General features: G+C 40.5%; 2 protein-coding genes across 27 annotated transcripts in view; one reads left to right on the top strand and one right to left on the bottom strand.

Annotated features, from left to right (window-relative positions):
- The first annotated feature begins 2,862 nt into the window (after positions 1-2,862).
- Positions 2,863-5,472, top strand: cd8a (CD8a molecule). Its single transcript, XM_020593042.1, has 6 exons — positions 2,863-2,947; positions 3,208-3,528; positions 3,616-3,720; positions 3,821-3,928; positions 4,149-4,188; positions 4,823-5,472. The coding sequence occupies exons 1-6, from the start codon at positions 2,908-2,910 to the stop codon at positions 4,869-4,871; spliced, it is 663 nt and encodes a 220-aa protein (XP_020448698.1). The 5' UTR covers positions 2,863-2,907; the 3' UTR covers positions 4,872-5,472.
- Positions 5,473-5,601: 129 nt separating this feature from the next.
- Positions 5,602-12,371, bottom strand: part of cast (calpastatin) — a 35,317-nt gene continuing 28,547 nt past the window's right edge. For 25 of the 26 annotated variants that reach the window (XM_020592755.1, XM_020592738.1, XM_020592746.1 and 22 more), the window contains 15 exons: positions 12,175-12,291; positions 11,381-11,494; positions 11,030-11,143; positions 10,855-10,947; positions 9,909-10,016; positions 9,659-9,763; positions 9,229-9,345; positions 8,844-9,044; positions 8,648-8,752; positions 8,455-8,547; positions 8,182-8,226; positions 7,938-8,087; positions 7,427-7,450; positions 7,088-7,194; positions 5,602-6,979 (listed from right to left, as the gene is read on the bottom strand). In XM_020592755.1, coding sequence (XP_020448411.1) covers positions 7,096-7,194; positions 7,427-7,450; positions 7,938-8,087; positions 8,182-8,226; positions 8,455-8,547; positions 8,648-8,752; positions 8,844-9,044; positions 9,229-9,345; positions 9,659-9,763; positions 9,909-10,016; positions 10,855-10,947; positions 11,030-11,143; positions 11,381-11,494; positions 12,175-12,291 — 1,485 coding nt within the window. In that variant the 3' untranslated portion in view covers positions 5,602-6,979; positions 7,088-7,095. The remainder of the gene's footprint in view (positions 6,980-7,087; positions 7,195-7,426; positions 7,451-7,937; positions 8,088-8,181; positions 8,227-8,454; positions 8,548-8,647; positions 8,753-8,843; positions 9,045-9,228; positions 9,346-9,658; positions 9,764-9,908; positions 10,017-10,854; positions 10,948-11,029; positions 11,144-11,380; positions 11,495-12,174; positions 12,292-12,371) is intronic. The other variant, XM_020592739.1, reaches the window with a different exon arrangement.

The raw sequence follows: 12,371 nt of genomic DNA, 5'->3' as shown, positions 1-12,371 counted from the left end.
GCCAGCTGAGGTGGCTCGGGCATCTGTTTCGGATGCCTCCTGGGCGCCTTCCTAGGGAGATGTTCCAGGCATGTCCCACTGGGAGGAGGCCCCGGGGAAGACCCAGGACACGCTGGAGGGACTATGTCTCTTGGCTGGCCTGGGAACGCCTTGGCATTCCCCCGGAGGAGCTGGAGGAAGGGTCTGGAGAGAGGGAAGTCTGGGCATCTTTGCTTAGACTGCTGCCCCCGCGACCCGGTCCCGGATAAGCGGAGGAAAATGGATGGATAGTTAATAGAAAGGTAAATATACTATGTTATGGTGTAAAATAAATTGCCTACTGTTTAATTCCTTGGCTGATCTCATGTGAGCATAAACAGTTTATGATATTCACATGGGATCAACCAAGTAATCATTAATTTTTTATTCCAAAAGCATCATCAACCATAAAATTAAGTGTTCAAATATTCATTATTAGCTGATAATAATGGTTCAAGGTTCCAGGATTTTATTGTCAATTCACCATATGTGCAGGACATACAGAAAATCAAAATACCGTTTCTCTCTCACCTAGTATTGGGTGCCATAACGTTTAGGAACTAAAATAAAGTAGAATAAAAATAGAATAGAATAAGAACTGGACTGACGTAGGTAGGTAGGTACTTTATTGATCCCTCAATGGAGAAATTTCAGTGTAATTAGGATAAATCTAAATGGTGCGGCCAATAAGCTGTGACTCAAAGGTTTCACTTATGTCCATTGCATCTTATTGCATATTATTTGCAACTATTTTCCATTTTTAATCATAACCTTTAAATGTCGACTCTAGGTGGCTAAAAATTCTACAAGTGGCTTTAATTTTGTATGTGTTTTCTATAGAATAAAATAATGAATTACGGAGGCTAAAATGTCAGAAACACATCAGATTTCATACTCAATTTGTTTATTACTTTTATAATTTGAGTGATTTATACAACTGAATAACAACAAACATGGCACTCCATTTCAGTAGTTTTATGTAAAAATCATGTACAAAAATGATTTCTCTTCTTTCAAAACTCAACTCAAATGTGTAATATCTTAAATGTATGTCAGATTTTTAGGTGCTTACGTTGCAAATAATTAAAATGACTGGGGTTTGTCGTGTGTGTGTGTGTGGAGTGGGGCAGTGAATTTTGGATGGAGGCTATAGCGCCCCCCCAGCCACCCCTTGGGGGCGCCATTTGGTAAAATACCTCCTCTGACATCACCTAATGTCATGGTTGCCGGTATCAATTTATTGCTTAAAAACAGTCAGCACTATAAATCCTGTTGTTGCTGCCATCTAGCAGTTAAAATATTTACCTCGCTGCAGTGATGTAACACTGCATGTTAACATGGTTTGACATGAGGCATTTGGTTTTCTTAGCTATGCAACATGGATGAAACTTCATTTGGCATCCCTCTGTTATACTTTAAATCAGTTGAGGTGTTGCTACAGTTGGACAGATTTACTTCAGTGGTGTCCACTGAGAAGCTATAACTACCATAACAGTATTGTGACAGGTAACCTTCAGCCTCTGGAAGCTCCTCCGTTTGTAGCTGTCAGTCTCAGGAAGCCCTCCCATCAGGCAGGTGACCTTGACCTGTGTGAAGCTGAATCTTGGCGAGATGAACAGCATGAGCTGTTCACACTTGTAAGATGGGTTTTCCTCTTCCTGTGCGGTTGTCAGGTATGCTGATGTGTTTTCTTATTCCAAATAAAGCTGTGCTTTTATATGTAGCACAATAACTGTGTTGTTTGTCTGTAGACTAACTGGATGCCCACACCAAGTCCACCCACAAGAGATGCACATTTTAGGATATAAACTGTGCTTTAAGTCGACTTTAATACCTTTATTCAGAAATATACTTTTAACTACTGTATGTTTTTGTGGTTACTTTGTGGTCCAGCACTGTTGCATGTTCCAGTGTTCTGCTCAGCGCAATACAGAGTTAGTCTCATGTAGTTTGTTTGACTCCCTGGTTTTACTTGCCTAGACTAAACTCAATTACTTGTATCCCAATAGCCATTTATTATTCTAGAATATCGGTTCTTTTATATAGACCTTTTTCAGGCTCTATGTGGGCCTTGTATTGTTGCACTACATCATTCAAACGCAAACAACTTCTGTTACTTTTATTTAATATTTTGTAGTCAGCTGCTGGAGTAAGGTGGTACTGACTTGAGTAGGAATTTAGGGCTACTCTCTCCCTGCACTTGCATGTGGTGAATTTATGTTCACCTTGATTTGCAATAACCTGTGCTTCTCTTGGCTTGTAGTGGCACGGGCGCAGGTGGTGGTTGGTGGGGTTTCCCTATTAGAGGTAGACCTGCTTTTGTTCAGTGGTGTAGTGGGAATTTAAGGTGGCATCGGGCCTCCAACCCTTCCTTTTGGTCACAAGTAGTTAAAACACTTAAAATTGACACAAACTAGCCCAGAGTAAGTGATTAAAATGTCACACAAACATTTTACATGAAATGTTACTAACTTATGCTAAAATCGATGCAATAAATTGATGGTAACAAAAGTGTAGTTTGTGTAAAGTAAGCTGTGACAGATTTAACATGTACTGTGTGGCTACCACATCCTTTTCAGCCCACATACTGCTCACTACTGAGTTTGTGTACAGCAGCTTATTGATGAAGTCATGCTGTTCAGTGCTTCTACACAGAGGTAGAGGAGTGAAAATGTAGATCAGTAGGCTCTACTTCAAAACATTTTGCAGACCACGACTGTGTTGCAGGAGGTCTCTGCAACGCTCCACAGCAATGATCTCATTTGATACAGCAGAGAAGGGGGTTACAGGTGGGGCGTGGTTTGATATCTCACTGCATAATCTCCTGGTAGGCTCCATCAAGCATCACAAAGACCTGTTTAGCAGCTTTTCTTGTCGACAAGATTTATAATGAACCAAAAGTGGATTCTGATTCTGGTGTTTTATATGGGTAAGTTTGATCTATGCTGGCAACCGAGCATTTTTGATGGCAGGTCCCAAATTGTGGAATAGCCTTCCGCATGATAGCCGGTCGACTTCTGATCTTGTGGTCTTTTGTTCTTGTCTTAAAACGTACTTTTGCTATAAAAATAAACATTTGCTTGCTAAGCGCTCCTAAGTCTATTCACTGCCTTGTTAAGGTGTTTTCTGCTTTTGGGTACCTGAAAACAGACCAAATATAATTCTAATGCTAATTTTTTTACATTTTAGAATTGACTCTTGGATCTGAGGAGAAAATTATAATAGAGAACCAAGATGTCGATATCACATGCAAGCCTCCTGAGGCGGGGAGTATGATCGTCTGGTTTCGAGTCCTGGACAAATCCGGCATGGAATTCATTGCATCTTTCAGTAACACTGGCATCCCGAAGTCATCAGGCTCCTGCTATTCATACTTCAGTAACTCAAAGATTTCACAGTCAACCCTAACTTTGAAATCCTTTGACAAAACCCGTGACAGTGGCGTGTACAGCTGTGCTGCTATTAAAAGTAACGAACTGAAATTTGGCGACATGACCCGACTGGTTGGAGGTGAGTGGTGTTTTATACATCTGCTCTAATCCTGACACAAAGGATGGCTTTCAGCAACGTTTTCTATCAACTGTCCTTTTTGTTCAGAAAAAGATGCAGACCCCACAAAACCACCACCAGCCCCGACGACGACCAAGCCAAGTCTCCCCACAACCACCACGGCCTGTGTTTGTGACAACAGCCACTCGCAAGGTAAATGTTAACTGCGCATTAAAACTATGAACACTTCCTGTAGAGAAAATGTTTATGATGCTCTGATGAGAAATGGGCTAAACGAACACATTTCTTGCAGCGGAAACCAGTCCTGAGTTGCTTTGTAATCCGCTTATACTGGGCCCACTTGCTGGGAGCTGTGGCCTTTTGCTGCTGCTGCTCATCATCACCACCTTGTACTGCAACCGTAAGTCCACCTGATATTGTAAACCTAAAAGAGCAGCCGTCATGTACCCAGTTACATCTCATTTTACTGAAAGGGTAATATGCTGTTAAATGTCTATATGTGCCCCCCCACCCTGAATTTTACAGGCAGTTTTTTGTTTTTTTTTTGCTTTTCTTGATTTAAATACGGGTGACGTACGGTGAATATGTAATTTGAAAATAACACTCTTGATTTGCCGTAGACGTAAGAACACGGAGATGCCCACACCATCATAACAGAAAGTAAGTTATTTATCTGTTAGTTCAGCATTATCTTTCTATTTTGGGCTGTAAGTCCTCTCACCTCTCCACAGATCTCAAAAGATATGTTTTGCCAAATTTTTCTAGTTAGTTTTTTCATATGTATTTATTTAGTTGGCTGTTCAGTGATATTTTCAACAATCAGTTATTTCAAGGGAATTCCTCTGAAACAACAGTAGCTCATAAAGTTAGCTACTATAATTAAACTATCACTCAAATTACTGTCAAAGCTTTGCATCCATTTTCCCTTAACTAGTACCAAATTGCATTTTATTCTAGTAGTCTTCTTGGAAATTACTGGTAAATTACTTGTTCATAAAAATGTTTTTTGTTTTTAATTTATGGAGACCCTAATACGGCTTAAGCCTTTTCTGAGCATCCATAAGTACAATACTGAATTCTTTTATTTAAATGTATCACATCTTGTAAAAGTTGTAACATCTAAACACTGAAATCAGCCACTTAAATATCCAATGTATACCTTTTTTGTTTTTTTACTGTTCTCACAAATTCCCAGATAATGCAGAGTGAGACCTCAGTGGCCCCATTTCCTTTTTGCTTCTACTGTGATGAGCTGCTTATTTAAATATTAATTTACCTTGCTTATGTTGTGCAGGCCACGGACCCAGCCTCCTGGAAAACTGATGACCAACGTGCATGTTTAATCCAAATGGTACTGCTTCACTGATTGTTCTTTAAACTGCAATTATTTTACAACGTTATTTCTACAAAAATTTATTTCATTTACAGTTTAATGGCAACTTCATGGGGAATTACTTACCGCCAACCTAAATCAGTGATTGACAGAAAATGTGTTTATTTAGTGCATCAAATCTTTTCATTGTCATTAACTGCACTGCAATTCGACGACTGATGACGCTGTGCTGTCACATTCAGATCGAATTCTTGTAATTAAATAACTTGAATAAAAAATCTGATCCCCATGAATGTTGATAAACTGTTTAATTCCTGAGAATATTAGAATTCAGCGTGCTAATTTGTTACTTTTCCTAACATTTGCAAATAGAATTCATTTTGCTTTTCTATAAAGTTCATTTACAATCTATGCCTTTACCTTTTTCACCGCTTACTTTTTTCAGTGTGTCTAACCTACATTGATCTGTGACTTTAATTACAGTACTATCCCTCAAGACAAAAGTTAAGCAATTTAGCACAGTTAAGACCATAATTTGCTGATATTTCTTGAAATGCTAAAAGCTTTTAAAACATTTATTTAGTTGAGGTTTTTTTTCTTTATTCCTTCATAGCAGCACTACTTTTCATTTAAATTTGTTTCAAATTAATATTTGACAACTATTTAAAAATGAACAACCGGTATTTTAGAATTATCCCACTGAATATTTTGTGAATAAAATATACCACTCAAAACAAGAATTCTGTCTTGGCTGCAATGAATTGCATTTGCCTTTATTTATGTCTTTTATTTTTTTTTCACACCAAACAATCATTTGCACCCCCACTAGTCATTCAGGGTCTTGGCGTACAGAAAGACATTTTTGTTGTAAGCCCCCCGAAGTCAAAAGGAAGTGGGCTGTTACACATGTACGCAGAGTGAAAAACCACTATGTCAGGAGTAGAGAAAAGCACTTAGATTCTGTTCGGTTTGGCACATACACACTCCCTTGCACCTGTAGGAAAACTTTCCTCCATTATTTAGCTGTTTTACACCTATTCATGGCAACTTCTCTCATTTTAGGCACATACCAAAAAAAATCAGACTCCACATGTAACACCACTCTAATTTTTTTTAATTGGTATTCCAATATATCTGCATGACTCACCCACACAAACCCTGACATGAAAAAACTTGGGGAAAATATTGTGATTATTGACAACTGTTAAAATTATACAGTGTTACCTTCTATCAAGCAAAAATATTTTTTTTTTACAGTACACAAAAGGGTAGTTTACAAGCATGTCACCACCTTGGTTCAATAAGTGCACTTCTGGACACCAGTAATTTATTTTTGCTACAAGGCCAAATGCATAAAAAGATCCTTCTGTAGACATATTCCTCTACAAAAAAATCAAAGTCATTTGCAAGACGCTCTTAGATACAGAACTAAGCTGAACACCCCTGAAAATCCTCCACATATGCAATATTGTAAACTATTCTGTCCAAAAATAGAAGCAAACTAATTATAAACTAGTGTCTTAATTGCATACGACCACATGATGACAGGAAACTTGGCTTCTCTGTGTACATCAGATTGCACAAACATCCCGATTTTACACACCCAGTCTGCTCTTATTCCACGCAAGCTGACACTCATCACTGCTCCAACCAGGCTCGACCGCCTGTGTGTTGTGATATTAGTGTATCATTGGAAAAACTAGAAACTGCCAGCTGATATGTACATGCAGGAGTCTGATGAGCAACGCCTTCCTTCCCTCAGCACACCAACCAGCAAAACCAAAAACGTGTCAGCTCCTCTCCTCCTAACACTTTCCCTCCTTTCTTTCTCTGTTCTTCATGCATTTTTTACATCCATCCTGTTTCCATATCTTCCTTTCATTTTCTTGAGAGACAGAAACCAAAAGTTTGTCATCTTTGAATACGTGTAAAACCGAGCAAGAAAGGTGATGCACATGTGTGTCTGTGTGTATTTGTGTGTGTGCTGAGTGTTATGTCTATGTTTGTCTTGCAGCCAATATACATTCTTGATGATTTAAAAAAATAGAATAGTTATCCAGAGAGCAGCTCCTGCACTGATGAGCCCCTGTGGTCTTGAGGACAAACTGCACCAACAACCTGCAACAACACAGTGAGCAGTCAGTGGAAAGGCCTGGGCCTTGTCATGTTGAACATGTTGCAGCTTTTGGCAGGGACATTTTTGCAAAAGACAAGAACAAACTTTACCAGGCGCTCTAGCTCTTGCCCCCCTGCTTTTTGGATGTTACCACGACATCTGAGCTTAGCTGAGCTGGTCGCTGGTCAGTGGCAGGTGGCTGATCTGCATGATGTTTCTGAAATACAAGGTCAAAGTTTAAAAAAAAAATACGTAGCGCACTAGTAGCAGCACCTGTGCAGTATTTATACAGATTTAATAGAGTTATTTTGGGAAGTCAGGCACAGCAGTGAGAGGAGAGGGCATATCATGCAGCTTTGTGCAGGCTCCACTGATGGAGACTTTGGCTCAGTTATATGTGCACAGTGTCATTTAGTCTTAGGTCTTCATGCAGCTGGCAAATTGCTTACATTAGACTTTGACTTGCTCTTGCCCTGTAATAAAGTTGACACTGTGGTTAGACTCAACAGCTTCACAATGCTGTTGTGGTGACCAGTGATACAGTAAACACTAGTAAACAAAGGGCACCAGGCAACAAGGACAAGTAAAAGTGTGTAACATCAGCTATTAGAGGTGCAACAGACAAAAATGTCTGTTACATCAGTTCTACTGAGCACACAGTTCTTCTTAAAGTGTGTGTAGTACACACACACACGAATTCCAAGTGCAGCCAGTAAGTTCTTCACCGTGTACTATTTGTTGGAGTTTCTGACATAACTTTCTTTCTCCAATGTGTTTCTGTAGACTCCTTTGTGAGCATTTTGTGCATCTTTATCTGCTATCATACTGTACTTATGAACTGTCAAGTCAATAAAAGATCGTTGTGGGAGTCTGACAGCTCATGGTGGATTTGCATTTGTTCCTCTATTTGTATCATCGTCTTATGGTGCTATCTGACATTCTCATCTCAGATCTTTTTACCTTTGATTTGTCTGATTTGGCGTCCGAGCCCTGCTCAGGAGGTTTCGGCTTTGTTGTGCCGGCAGAAGGTGCGACTGGTGCAGTGGACTTGGCAGGAGCAGAGAAATCACCGGACAGCAAGTCCAAGGCTGTATCGTCATCCATTGTCTTCTACAGGGAAGAAAAAGACAGGAAGTTAAAGTCTCTGTCAGCACGCTGCATTGTTGTATCACTGTATCATTACTGTGTTCTGTGAAGTACTTGCCTCTTTGGGTGCCGCGGCTGCTTTGGCCTTTGCTTCTGCCATTTTCTTTTAAAAGAAACAGACACACAGTAAAGTTACACGTACTACTACTACTACTACTACATACAGGGCTGTCAAAACTGTGTCCATGTAAACACAGATCGCTTTGCTCAGAGAGTCTCTTATCCAGAAATATAAAAACTAAATCATACAGGGTCAATAATTTTATCAGTCACGTGTTGCAACACTAAAACAGAAACTATTCATACTGTACAAACATAGTGGTTACTTTACCTTGATATCTTCCTCAGTGGGTCGATACTCTGGTGGCAGCGAGTCGTCTCTCTCTCCTGCCTTAACCAGCTTCTCTTCAACAGCCTTTTTCTCCTGTGACACCCAAACAAATCAGGACTTTCACACTGTGTTTTCTGAGCTCTCTGGAAACTTGAAAATGTTCTCCCCTATGCTGCTAAAGCATGCAGGGTACCTTGACAATGTCTTTGGCAGGAACTGGAGCGGGCTGAGGTGCGGGTGCGATATCCTTCAAGGTGTCCGACAGAGCATCCAGGGCAACGTCTGCTCCTGCTTCCAGCTGAGTGAACACAGACAAAAAGAATTTGGTGTAACTACAGGGTTTTAGAGAGTCCAAGTAGTTGAAAAAGGCTTGAGTTGTAATTGTTCACCTGCGGGGCAGTTTCTGTGGGAACACAAGCAGCAGACTGCACTTTCGGGGCAGCGGTGGATGTAACAGTCTCAGATCCCGAGCGTACCTGTGCAGGAGCAGATAAGGGGGTGATAGGAGGAGCCTGGACGGCAGGAGCTGCTGAGGAGGTCACGAAGTCTCCAGACAAAATGTCCAGAGCCTCGCTGTTGTCCATCTTGGGCTGCAGGAGGAGAGAGAGAGTGAAGGGCCAGTCTATATCACACAGTTACTGCTGGGTTCATTTCACATGTGTACATCATATGTAAGAACAAAACAATTCCAACTGCACCTTGATCACAGAGCTTGTGCTGTGAGATAAGATGAAGCAGCTTACAGTGTGGCTTACAGGAGGATGTAAGTCTCACCTCAAGTTCAGGAGCAGGCAGGGTTTTGGATTTGTCCTCTTTAAGCCTGTATTCAGGAGCAATTGAGTCGTCTCTCTCTCCTACTCGCACGCCCTTCTCCTTCTTCAGTTTATCCTCCTGTGAAAACGAAAAGAATCTTATATTTAGGAACAATCACACAGAAAAACCCATTAATTAATACACACACAGAAATAAACAAAAGAGGATTGCCGTGTAATTATGGCTCACTCTGTCATCGTTTGTTATGGTTTTATCATAATACTGATTTTAGGAGTGAGAGAAACCATGAATTTTTACCTTCCTGAAATGTCACTTTATAACGGGTGTCTGCTAACACCACACTGAGGGCTAATGTACTGTATAGCCACCATGTCAATGTGTACATATCACATGAAAAAGCAGCAGAATGTGTGTGCATTTGTGACCATACCGAGACGATGTCCTCGGGTCTGAGTTTGGGAGCTTCGGGTTTTGGTTTGTCTGCTGGAAGTGTGTCACCAAGCATATCGAGAGCATCCAGAGACATGGAGTCATCCTGAGAAGAGAACAGTGTGTGTCCTACTGGTCCATCATACATTTAAATTACTGAAGTAACAATTCTCTTCCACAAATAGAAGTAAACAGAGCTGGTGAAACAGGACAGAAACAAAACAGGTTACAACATCTGTAAATCTTCTCACCTCAGCTTTGGGTGTAGTCTTAGTGGCATCCTTTCCAGAAGCGACTTTCTCTGCTTTGCCTTTCTTATCAACGGGAGGCGCAGGGGGCGCTGCAGAGGACTGAACTTTCTACACAAGACAACACAGGTAACAAAACCTTTACATAAAAATCTAGTATTATTAGTATATAGTAATAACCTAACTGAGCTGCACTGGAAAGTGATCATATCACTTTAAAGAATCATACCGGTCTTTTCCAATGTATGTGTCTATGCTTATATACATTTTTTTAACTGAAGTAATCATTTTTAAATTAGCTTATAGTGACAATTAATGGCTCGTTTTGAAAATATTGGAATGAATATTTGTGGGGTGAAAAAGAACAGTGGAAATAGTGCTGGAGGTTTTAACACTGGGAAAAGGAAGGAAGGCAGTCCAGATAAAAATAGTTGGTTCTACAATTAAAATAATAAATAAATTAAATGAGAAGGCTCTTGAAAAAATCTGACATTTTCTCTTTGCATGCACGTTTGAGATGGTTCCCTACAGTAAGTTCAGCTCATTAGTTTCCAGTCCATCGACAAGCAAGCTGCCATGCACGCTTCAGTAAGGGATCAGATTTTGTCTTATTTTCAATGATGTCCAGATTAATGGAAGTTTATCCTTGACTGACACAGTGAAATCGCGCTACCACTGTAAAAGAATGAAAGTTAGCCCGATGGCGTCATTATGTGCATGATGTTTGTATGGTTTGATTTGATCGAGGTGCGACTCTGAGAAGAGATGCTGTGATGTTGGTGGAAAATTGTGTCAAAAAAAAAAAAACTATTTTACTGCCACAATTCAGATGCTGTTTAAATCTGTGAGAAAGGGTTATCTACAGCAGGACAACCTATCACCATGAGCGGAGATCTGACCTGTCAAGGGATGCTTGCAGGAAAGGACATGTGAGCTTGCTGCACTGTACCTTAGCAGTGGAAGCTGAAACTCCAGCTGCCTCGGTTTTCTTATCAGCAGGAGGAGCAGGGCTCACAGCTTTAGGGGGCACTGCAGCCGCTTTCTACAACAAGCAACAAAGACGTTACTAGATGAGATATTAGTCAGGCAAGGTAACGGTTACCGGGTATAGAGCCCGAGCGTACCTGTACAGGAGCAGATGAGGGAGTGACAAGAGGAGCCTGGACAGCAGGAGCTGCTGAGGAGGTCACGAAGTCTCCAGACAAAATGTCCAGAGCCTCGCTGTTGTCCATCTTGGGCTGCAGGAGGACAGGGAGAGTGAAGGACCAGTCAACATGGATATAAGACTGCTGTGTTTATGTATAAAGCCAGGAAAAATTTATTACCTGGTGGAATTCAAAAGTTATTTAATGAAAGGGAAGGGGATACAATTTAAGGGGTCAGTTAAATTTTAAAATTCATGCTGTGGGAACACAAGCAGCAGACTGCACTTTCGGGGCAGCAGTGGAGGCAACAGTCTCAGATCCCGAGCGTACCTGTGCAGGAGCAGATGAGGGGGTGATAGGAGGAGCCTGGATGGCAGGAGCTGCTGAGGAGGTCATGAAGTCTCCAGACAAAATGTCCAGAGCCTCGCTGTTGTCCATCTTGGGCTGCAGGAGGACAGAGAGAGTGAAGGACCAGTCAACATGGATATAAGACTGCTGTGTTTATGTATAAAGCCAGGAACAATTTATTACCTGGTGGAATTTAAAAACTATTTAATGAAAGGGAAGGGGGATATAATTTAAGGGGTCAGTTAAATTTTAAAATTCATGCTATACGTACAACCAAAAAAAGATTCTGTATTTCCATAAGTGGTGTAAAACTGTAGAAGATAATTATCTATGAATGTAATTATGTAGAATGTTAACACTGTAATAATTCTGTAGTATATTACTTGTGTGGTGTAGAGGATAATTATTTATGTAGAGATATTGCTTAGGACTTAAAAGTTGTAAGATGATGTCATGGGGTAGGACTAGATAAGTCTAACTTCTTCCTACTCCGTTCAAGCATGTACTAGGTATAAGTAAACTGATATTGGATTATTATTGTTGGATATGTGTGAAATTACATGTGTTGACATATCAACTGTTTTACATGCTTGAATGAATAAATCAAATCAAATCTAATCAAATATCACACAGTTACTGCTGGGTTCATTTCACATGTGTACATCATATGTAAGAACAAAACAATTCCAACTGCACCTTGATCACAGAGCTTGTGCTGTGAGATAAGATGAAGCAGCTTACAGTGTGGCTTACAGGAGGATGTGTCCCAGTCTCACCTCAGGTTCAGGAGCAGGCAGGGTTTTGGATTTGTCCTCTTTAAGCCTGTATTCAGGAGGAATTGAATCCTCCCTCTCTCCTACTCGCACGCCCTTCTCGTCTTTTACTTTGCCTTCCTAAGAAAATGACAAAAGGAGGACATTATCGGGTGGGAGATCTTTCAGTAATTCTTTCCCTCCCTTTACTGCACTGTCCA

This window comes from Monopterus albus, unplaced genomic scaffold (genome assembly GCF_001952655.1).
Source record: "Monopterus albus unplaced genomic scaffold, M_albus_1.0 scaffold18.1, whole genome shotgun sequence".
Classification (NCBI taxonomy): Eukaryota; Metazoa; Chordata; class Actinopteri; order Synbranchiformes; family Synbranchidae; genus Monopterus; species Monopterus albus.
This window is presented reverse-complemented; position numbering and strand designations above follow the sequence as displayed.